Source organism: Corylus avellana, chromosome 5 (genome assembly GCF_965113065.1).
Source record: "Corylus avellana chromosome 5, dhCorAvel1.hap1.2, whole genome shotgun sequence".
Taxonomy (NCBI): domain Eukaryota; kingdom Viridiplantae; phylum Streptophyta; class Magnoliopsida; order Fagales; family Betulaceae; genus Corylus; species Corylus avellana.
Window position 1 is genome coordinate 20,532,774 of NC_142494.1, and position 10,563 is coordinate 20,543,336.

Sequence of the window (10,563 nt, forward strand, 5' to 3'; positions counted from 1 at the left end):
GCTAGAACGGGTGTAGTTAGGATTTTTTGAAAATGGGTTTTTGAATGATAGACACAATTAATTATCGATCGATTCGATGCTTGCACCAATCGTTCAATGCTCAAATAAAATGCAATTTTGGCCTAAAAACTAGGTTTTAGAGTATTTAAAGCTTAGATCAGGCCTAATGATAGAACCTTACGCATATTTTGGGACTGGAAGAATTTGAAGACGTGTATCAAGGGGATTCATACGATCAAGGTGAATATAACTCACATGGATACTCGTTATTATAATTCGTTATAGCATGATTATTTTATGACGTGCATGTTTATAATTACTCGCATGAAATACATTTTAAAATGAACTCTATTTTTGTGTAAAACGTGAATCAAATAAGCGAATGTTGAATCCTATGAGTTTTATAAAATGCATGCATCGATGCACGTAAAAAGACAATAATATTTACATCGTATAACATGGTGTGTGATGTACGGATGGCAGCCATAGGCTTAACATTATATGAGGAAGACCCTATGGTTCATAGTTTATGGTTATAATGTTTGGCCTTAGATCCAATGAATTAACGTTGATCAGGGCAGTCATATTTGGTTGGTGGTCATTACAGAGGCATTACTAGTAGCGTGGGTGTGAAGCCCCAAAATACCAAACAGATTTATTAAAAAAAGAATGACCATTCACTTAAACTTATAAAAACTCATTTTGAACATTTTAAAGAAAACTCATTTCAAACCAAATAGCTTCTAAGCAAGTTATAAGGTCATAATAAGATCCTTAACATACTCCTAACTCAAAATAATGCCTTCATGCAAAAGAAAATACATCCAACAAGAATAAAACGTCAACCAATGCATAAACCATGATTAAAACCTAAAACAACAACATAAAGCCAAATCTAGCAACTAAACTATGGAAAACACTTAACCAGCATAACAACTAAGTAAAGAACAAATCAAGTTAAGAATGTTACTTCTCTAGAACAAGGATCTCCAAGAAAATCTTCATTCTTTTTCTCACAACTCATAAAACACTCAAGCAAGGTTTTTCAAGGGCTCAAATGATGGAATGGAGCTTAGAAGGGCATGGGAAGAGGTATTTATAGGGTTGAAAAAAATTGAAGGTGTTGCTCTGGCAGTCCTACAGGATAGTGAACGTTCGGTGGTCCTGGGTGAACATTCGGTGCAATATTGCACAGTGGTTTCAAGGTTGTAGGTCAAACGTTTGGTCATTAATTACCTAGTAGGTCCAAATTTGGTCAACGAATGTTCGGTTGTCCCCCCGCAAACATTCAATGAGAACCCAAAATCCAAAAATCTTCCTTCCAGTGAACCATAATGAACCGAGAAATCTTGTTGACCCTCCAACTAAGCTAAACATAGTCTAGTAATTACCCAGAATGCTACAGTTCCCCCCTCTGGTGTTCCAGTCATGCATGGGTGGACGAGAAATATCCACTAGGGGATCTCCTCTGCCTTCCACCAGTGGAGGCGGATCTACCCCCACACTAGAAGGGATGGAGGGGGCTATGAGTTTTCTCTATTGGTAGGATATCCAAGCCCTCCTTTGCAGGGCACATCAAAAGAGAGGGGATTTGCCTCCTCTGCCGGGCAGTGGATTCGAGTGGGTCTTCCCTATGTCCGCTCCCTTTTTTTATCTTTTTATTGTTTTGTTTCGGTATTTTTTTTTTTTTTTTTTTTTAAGACATTAGTGATATTTTTAAAAGTTCTAACCTAACGTGGCAGCTCTAATATGATAGTCATTATACGCTCCATCATACTTTTGGTATAACATCTAAAATTGAATACTTGATAGACCTTTCCTCAAAAATTGAATGGAAAATTAGAAGTATGGATCTAGTAGGCAATGAGTAATGCTCCCCCTTGAGTCACTCAAAAAATGAGATGTCTTTTTTTGAAATTATTATTTGATCAAAATTCAACGGTGATCAATCACAAGTTCAATAGTTATTTTAAAAACCACATCATTTTTGAAATGACATAAGAGAGACACAAAAGCAACTTGTAGCATTATTCAATAGACAATACACCATAACCTAGTTCCTGATTTGGAGAAAAAGAAAAAACTCGTCCTAATCTTGTAATGGACAACTTACATAGGGATTAAAGAGACATATTGAAGAAAGAGAGAGAAATAGAGAGAGAGAGTAGAAGCATATAATGAACTACATTAGTAAGACTGGTTATGATGAAGTGTTACAGAGACCTTTATTTATAGAGAAACTATGAGAGATAGACAAGTAAACTTAGTACACTAAGAAAATCCTAAAGTAAAGAATGGAATAATCCTAGAATAATATCTGACATATATTCTTAACAAGAGCATACGAAGATTTTCAATAATATGGAATACAAGTACAAATATATTGGTGGCTCTCCATTATTCACAATGAATCGATGTTTGGTCATTATAAATTAATTATGTCAATCTTTAGTTTAAGATTGAAATTGAGAATTTTACCTCGATCGGGTTAAAATTGTACCCCCACTATCATTTGTTACATTTACCTCTTTGAATTAAAGATCAAATGGATACAAAAGGGACTTGTGATGGGCAGAAGATATTTTCAAACAGTAGCATGCTATTTGCCTATCATGCTACGCACGGACAATTCATGGGCCCTCCTCATTACCATATTAACTAAAACAACTAGAACTCTCTTATTTTCATTTTCATTTGTAATTTTAAAACTTGAGATCTAAAAGCGATTTTAAAAGCGTTATCATTACCTGCAATTTGAAAATGTATTTTTAAGCTATATATGTTTTGTGATTTAAGGTCTGTTTGGGTATGCGTTTGAGGAGCCTAAAAGTGCGTTTAACACTCAAAAAGTCCGTTTAAAGAAAAAAAAAAATATTTAATAGATAAGAATTGAAAGCACTTTAAAGGGTCCAAAAAGCCAAAAAATGGCCAAAAAACTGTTTTTTTTTTTTTACTTAAAAGCTCTATTTCTCAAACACAATTCAAAACATGCTATTAGTTTGAAATCACACTTTTGGTCATCAAAATTGCAGTGTCAAACACAGTCTTACAAGCTAAACACAAACAAAGATTGTAGATCTTTCCCACCTCATGCACTAAGGGTCCGTTCGAGTTTACAATTTTAAAAAGTGCGATTTTAAAGATAACAACTTTAAAAAGAGCAATTTGACCTTAAAAATTGTGCATTGCTTGTACTTTGAAAACACATATTTTTTTACTTTTTCAAATCACAATTTTCCAAAAGCGTACTCTTAATTTTCAAACAATACGCTTTATACGATGTAGTTCAAAATCATACTTATAATACGTAAAATCGTAATGTAAAATGTACTCTAAGTGGGATTTCCAGTACCCATAAGGCAAAGAAGTTGGTTCTGCTCCTTGTGGCCATAGAGTTGAAGGGGGATACCCATCAGTGACTCTAATCAATGTTGACTGTTAGGGTACAAAACCCAGTCTTTTGGTCATAGCAGTCTGCTATTTGCATGACATGAAAGCCCCCCCGGCACTTTTAGTTTCTGTTATTTTGTTCCTCTAAATATCTGTCTCTTCCTCTCATTTCCATGTTGGCTTTGCAATCATACTGCTTAGCCATTGCTCCTACAAAAGCTACTCTTTTGTCACAATTACAGCAGTCAGCCTTTCAATTCAATTACTTTGCTTTGTGCTGTGGTTGTGCTGCTTCTTTAATATCCTTTTTTCTTTTCTTTTTTTTTTCTTTTTTTTTTTTTTTTTTTTTTTCTAATTTCCTTTTTCCCCTTCCTTTTCCTTTAATTGTACTAATTCACAAAACTTTGAATTCCTCCCAAAAGAGAAGGAAATTGGGGAAGAGAGAAATGAAGCAGAGACATTCTTCAGTGGGGGAGTCGGATGTCTTTTCTAAGTTAATTGGGTTTCCAGCACTTTCTTCTCCAAAGTTTGTTTCCATGAAGATGGCACGGTGCCCTTTTCAGGTGGGCTAAAAAAAGTAATTGTAGTACCTAAAATGTTGTGCCAAACAAAAGCAGGTATGTTTGGTAAAAAAATTTCAAAAGTACTTCTTTGACTTTTTTACTCTAAAAGTGACAAAAACGCACTTTTAACAAATTTTTTTTTTTTAAAAAAAAAATATATCGTTTTTTGACTTAAAAACTATATTTTTCAAACGGAATCCTAAGTAGGGTCTTAATTCATGCTTGGAATTAAGGTGAAAAATAGAACTTTTAAAATTAGAAAGAAAAAAAGAAAAGTTTTTTAGAGCATTTTGACGACTTTTGAAATTTTTTTATCAAACGGGTCAACTTTTTATTTGATATAACTTTTCTGGTACTAAAAGTATTTTTTAACGTCACTAACGCAATTCCGAACATGCTCTTCCTAAACATGTAAAATAAGTACTTTTAAAACTTTTTACCAAACATGTCATTTTTTTGTTTGGAACAACTTTTAAGGTACCAAAATTACCTTTTAACCTTGGTAATTCAATTGGAAACAAACTCTTCAAGTTTTGCTTAAAAATATGTGGCCCAAGTGCCAAGAGGGTGACACAAGCATTTTCTCCGGCAAAAACCGCCAAAATGCCATTGGGAAGCGATTTGCTGCAACAGTATAAAAGACAAATACTCATGGAAAATGGAGCATTGTCTAATTTCCCCCATTAAAGAGCACCCAGCGTGCAAATACACCACCGTACAAAGCCCTTGATTGCAAAAAACAAAAAAAAAACAAAAAATTGCATTTTGCGAGAGAGAGAGAGAGCGAAGAGCTTGCTATAAAGATTCCGATTTTTGTTCACTGATCTCCCCAATGAGAGCGGCCTTGGCTTTTCTCTTAAACGTATTTCTCGGACTCTTCTTCTTTTCCCTATAATCTACCTATTTTCCTCCCTCTCTTCTCCCTCTCTCCCTCTCTCTCTCAAAGATTCTCTCATATTAATGCAATGGCTATTGACTGCATCACAAGCTTACCGCCCATGCCTCACCCTCCAAAAGAAGAACAGGAAGACGACCAAAAAACACTAGTTTTTGATGCCTCCGTACTCAGACACCAGACAAACATTCCGCAGCAGTTCATATGGCCCGACCACGAGAAGCCCTGCTCTTATGCGCCCGAGCTTGTTGTTCCCCTTGTCGACTTACGCGGCTTCCTCTCCGGCGACCCGGCTTCCGCCACGGAAGCCTCGAGACTCGTCGGCGAGGCATGCCGGAAGCACGGCTTCTTCCTTGTTGTCAATCACGGCGTTGATGGTAAGCTAATTTCCGATGCTCATAGCTACATGGACGACTTTTTCCATCTTCCCCTGTCTACAAAACAGAGCGCTCAGAGGAAGGTGGGTGAGCACTGTGGTTATGCCAGCAGCTTCACCGGCAGATTTTCCTCCAAGCTCCCGTGGAAGGAAACGCTTTCTTTCAGCTATTCAGCTGACAAAAACTCATCCAACGTTGTCAAAGAGTATTTGCATAATACAATGGGTGAAGATTTCAACCAATTCGGGTATAGAAAAATTGATTAATCCTTTCTACTCTTTTTTTTTTTTTTTTTTTTTCTTTTGGGTTGTTTTTGAATTCGTTTTTCCTTTCAAAACAGGAGGGTTTACCAGGACTACTGCGAGGCAATGAGCACTCTTTCGCTGGGGATCATGGAGCTTCTTGGCATGAGCCTGGGCGTGAGCAGAGCTCATTTCAAGGAGTTTTTTGAGGAGAATGATTCAATAATGAGGCTCAACTACTATCCGCCATGCCAAAAACCAGACCTTACTTTAGGCACAGGGCCTCATTGCGATCCGACATCTTTGACAATCCTTCACCAAGACCAAGTGGGTGGCCTTCAAGTTTTTGTAGATGATGAATGGCAATCTGTAACCCCAAATTTCAATGCTTTTGTCGTCAACATCGGCGACACCTTCATGGTAAGAGAGAGTTCAAATTCATGACTCACTGTATTAATTTGTTGAAATCTGGAGATTTGGATGAGTGTTGTTGTTTAATTTGTTTAATTAGTGGGGTGTTTGTTTGTTTGTTTGTTTTTTTTTTCTGCATTTTTTCAGGCACTTTCAAATGGAAGATACAAAAGTTGCTTGCATCGGGCAGTGGTGAACAGCAAAACTCCAAGGAAATCTTTAGCTTTCTTTTTGTGTCCAAGAAATGATAAGGTGGTAAGCCCACCTAGGGAGTTGGTGGACACTGTGTGTCCACGGATATATCCGGATTTCACATGGCCTATGCTGCTTGAATTCACACAGAAGCATTACAGGGCTGACATGAAGACCCTCGAAGTCTTTTCGAACTGGGTTCAACAGAAAAACAGCTGAAATTCCAAGCTGACACGACCATGTTAATGGTCATTTCTGCCAAAGAAAATGACATTGATAAGAAGAGGGGAAAAGTGGCCAGAGAGACTTGGAGTTTTTCGTTAAAGGGGTAAGAGGAAAGACAAAGCCAAAGTTGGAGGAAAAGACAGTTTTTTGGGCTTTGGGTCTGGTTAAACTACTTTTAGTGATGATGAACAAAAGCAAGATGAGAAAAAAGAGATCGGGATATAAGGGAACCAATAAAGAAAGCTGCATTTCACAGCTAATTTTTGTAATTTTCTTTCATAATATAGAAGTTTACTGTTTACCATTAATATATAGTACTGCTAGTACTCCCTCTCTTGTATGTAAAAATTGCATTAACAAGAATACCCACTCTGTAATCTCTGGTTGCAAACATCTTCATAAATTTGACCTTTTCCTATGTTAATGGTTGGGATGAAGAGGACCTACCTAGTACGACCAGTTGGGGAAAAACAAAACAAAAGAGAAGATAATATCTTTATCACCATGTCAAACCCAATCACCCAACCAATTACCCTTTTGTTTGGTTATTGATCTCCGAGTTCAAATTATGTTATCTTGGTAGATTGTTTTGAAAAAAGATTTGAAACGAATAGTATCTATTTTATGGTCAGGATTTGAAGTTGATGCATCTAACTTGCGAGTTGCGAAGTCCTACGTCACTGCTTGCATATAAACCAATGATCACCATTTGAGGCTCTTGGACCAAAAAAAAAAGGAAGAGGTAAAACCAACAAGAAATCCAAAGAGTGTGGTCCACAAGTAATTGAATGATTCTGAGGAAAAGGGAGCTAGAATCCATTGAGGATTGAAAGAGGTTTCTTTTTAACGTATTATCCTGCAAGTGTTGTTTTGGTTTTATTCTTGTATTTTTTATACCTGGAGCTTTGGAGGGTTCTGCAATATAGAATGTAAAGGAGTACTCGCTACGTTTGTCGTGTTGCTTGTCTTGAAATGATGCAACATTCTTCTCATGATATTGTAAACATTTTACATCAATAAAGAGTCTCCATTTTAACTGTATATATCCTCACAATTTCCTGTACGGAATTTGTTTTTTAAAGTTAATTTTCGGATTTAAATTGTAGGGAAAAAAAAAAAAAAAAAAAAAGCTTCAATAGTCCCTACGGTTCTCACTTTTATCAAGTCACTTCTTAATGTTTAAAAATGATCAAATTACTCCTTAATGTTTAAACCGTTATCAAATAGCTCCCTTCACGTGTCTAAACTATCTATCAACTGGACACACACCACACTAGGCTGCGGCGTGGGCTCAAATTTTAAAAACTGTACACATAAGCAAAACAAAACAAAACTTTGACCTTGCGTGAAACTTCTGTCCCCAATATTACACAAGCCTACTTTGTTTATTGTAAGAGTAATGCTATATATTACACCCCCATTTCATCTTTATTTACTGTATGCTAATATGACAATGCTCGTTAGCCTTTGGATGAGTGTTTGTTAAAAAAAAATATAAGCTGAGGATGGATCATTATTGTTTGCTCAATAAGATAATGGTGTAGTATGTAACATTTCTATTTATTCAAAAGAGAAAAGAGGGAAAAAGAAAATGGAAGACCTTTTGGTTCAAGAACAAGTCAAGCACTGATTAAGCTAGAAGCAAACCCAGTTGGTTATTTGTTAGATAAAGTCTGAGAAATATCTTAGAGAAGGTTTTCTTTTTTGTTAAGTCATTTGGGTTTTGTTTTGTTTTTTATTTTTTTATCTTTTGTGAGTAGTCATTTGGGCTTTGGTTTGCCTTGTTCTCTATTTTTGGAAGTTGTGGGTTTTGGAGGTTTGGGATGTATTTGGAGAATCTTGGGTTTCCGTTGTGTGGCTCACAGGATTGGATCATGAAGAATGGTTGTGGTGGATTTGGTGGTTTCAATAGCTTCTCTTTCAATCTCCAACAGAAACAACAACAACATGTGCGGAGATACAAAATCAGCAACAGAGGAATCAAAATTTGTTTTGTCGACAAACAGAGTAAAGAGATTGATCGACCTATCAGATTAAGGGTTAGAAATCACACACACTCATTTTCACTTACAGATGTTCTATTATATGGAATTCATTATTTTTCCTACATTGTTATTGGGATTGGATCAATGGGGTTCTTCATCATTGAGAGATTGGGATTAGTATTGCGAGAACAGAGAAAGCAACAACTCGCACAGGTCCTAAAGAAAATCAAATAAAAAACATTGCTTTCGTTTAGACAGAAGGATGGGGAACTTGCAGAAGCAGAGGAGAACGATGGAGCTTGAAGATTGGAGGCAGAGAAGCAAGCGTGGCAGAGAGTGGCTCAAGAAAACGAATCCATGTGTAATCTTGGAAGTTTCTAGCGAGAACAAAATGGCCCGATTCGAGTCAGAGGGTGGTGCGGGCCGATTCAGGGTGAGGCAGATGCAAGGAAGGGTGGTGTATGCTCTTACCCTGAGTGAGGGCCTCAGGCAGCCATGGAAAGAACAGGTTCCGACCCCAAGACAAACCAATTATGTAGAAAAATAGAGTGAAAATTATGCAACAGTAACTTTAAATGCAAACCACAAAATATCAAGCATTCACCAATCAAGACCAAAATTTGCACACATCTAGGGACTAGGGTAAAACTATTTCGGGGCAACCAAACCATCAAAGCAAACCACTTTAAAAGATTCAAATGTACAAGCATAGTAAATTTACTACCCTTTATAAAATACTAAGACGATATGTAAAAATTGGCCTTATTGAGTGTGTCAAAACTAGTCTTGATTTTTTATGCAGAAAAATAATAATAATAAAGTAGATTTATTATTTATGCTTTAAGATTCTTTTTTTAATAAGGCTTGAGTTTTTTCTTTTCTATTAGGATTGTTTTCTTATTAGGATTTGCTTTCCTTTTTCAATTATGTGTGCTTTTTATTTTCCTTGTTAATTTAGGAGGTACCTAGCCTATAAAGGCATCTAGTCTTTATTATTTTTCAATCCAGTTTATACTATCAATTAAATTTAAGTCTTTCAGAGTTATTTCTCTGTTTACTTATTTGGGGCACTTAAGGATTTTCTCTTCTCTATTTGTTATTTTTTCTCTTCCTGAATTCATTTTTCTATCTTCATATCTTAATTTTTGCTGCTTTTATACACTGTCAGAACAATCCTAGTTTTGCCCGGTGTCAATTTTATTTTCATATATAAGGATTTGGTGTAAAAAATGTGAATTTTTGAGGTTCTGGGTGTTTTCGTACGGGTTAACTTGGTTGTTTGAAAATGCATTTCTTCTGCATATAGGCTACTTTATTGGCATAATCTCCATTTGCAAGTCACTCCCCTTCCCTTTCTCTCTCTCTCTCTCTCTCGCTCTCTCTCTCAAATGCCTCTTCTTCCCAGCAATGATTTAAAGAAAAGGTCATTAGATTCTGTTTTTATGTAGAAACAAAACACTAATATTCTTGTCAGAATAGAACAATCTAAAATGTATTATGGTTTGAAACAAATCAAACATCAAAATTAAAATGGGACTACATAAATATTATCCTAGAGACAACTTAACTATAACTATCATACGTTGTAACCCGGCCAGTTCATACCAAATAAACAGAATTGGTAGGGTCCGGTCAAATAACTGTCTTAAGGAAAGCAACTCAATAATGCGCCTTAGAACACAGTACCACTCTTCCAAATATCTATTAAAATCAATCAAAAAATCTAAAGTCTAAAATATCTATTTGGTTGTCAGGATAGACAGTCCCAACCGACCTTTAGATTAATTTTGGATGAATATATATATATATATATATATATATATATATAAAAGAGAGAATAGGAGTGTTGTATATTTGGTTGTCAAGAGGTGGAGAAAGTTTGGAAATTGGATACACAGAAGTGTCTCTCCGTGCTCACAAAGGCACAGCCGCCACGAGCTGAGTATGGACAATGACAGTCCCATTCCCCTACGTAGACTAACTTCCAAAGGCCCGCATCACGTGGAAACCATTTGTTGTTTATCCTGGCACCACTTCTAATCCAGCTCTCAAACCAAACATTTTGTTCCACAACACAACTATATATTCTTTCCTATAAAACGACATTTCTTAGGATTTGTTTCGCGGATTGGATGCCCGACCTCTTCTCTATCTATCTGTACCTTTCTTGTTTTCTTGCTTCTTCCACCACCCTTGTAAGTTGTAAACCTTCTTTCTTATTTCTTACATATCATATATCATCTTAAATGCCCCATTCACTGCATATATCAATTAAAAATCGGG

General features: G+C 36.1%; 1 protein-coding gene and 1 pseudogene across 1 annotated transcript; both read left to right on the forward strand.

The window, feature by feature from the left end:
- The first annotated feature begins 4,773 nt into the window (after positions 1 to 4,773).
- Positions 4,774 to 6,421, forward strand: GA20OX2 (gibberellin 20 oxidase 2). The gene is made up of 3 exons (XM_059594314.2): positions 4,774 to 5,472; positions 5,566 to 5,887; positions 6,026 to 6,421. Exons 1-3 carry the CDS (start codon positions 4,919 to 4,921, stop codon positions 6,287 to 6,289), a joined length of 1,140 nt encoding a protein of 379 aa, XP_059450297.1. The 5' UTR covers positions 4,774 to 4,918; the 3' UTR covers positions 6,290 to 6,421.
- A 1,697-nt stretch (positions 6,422 to 8,118) lies between these two features.
- On the forward strand, positions 8,119 to 8,780 carry LOC148585904 (uncharacterized; annotated as a pseudogene).
- The last annotated feature ends 1,783 nt before the right edge of the window (positions 8,781 to 10,563 follow it).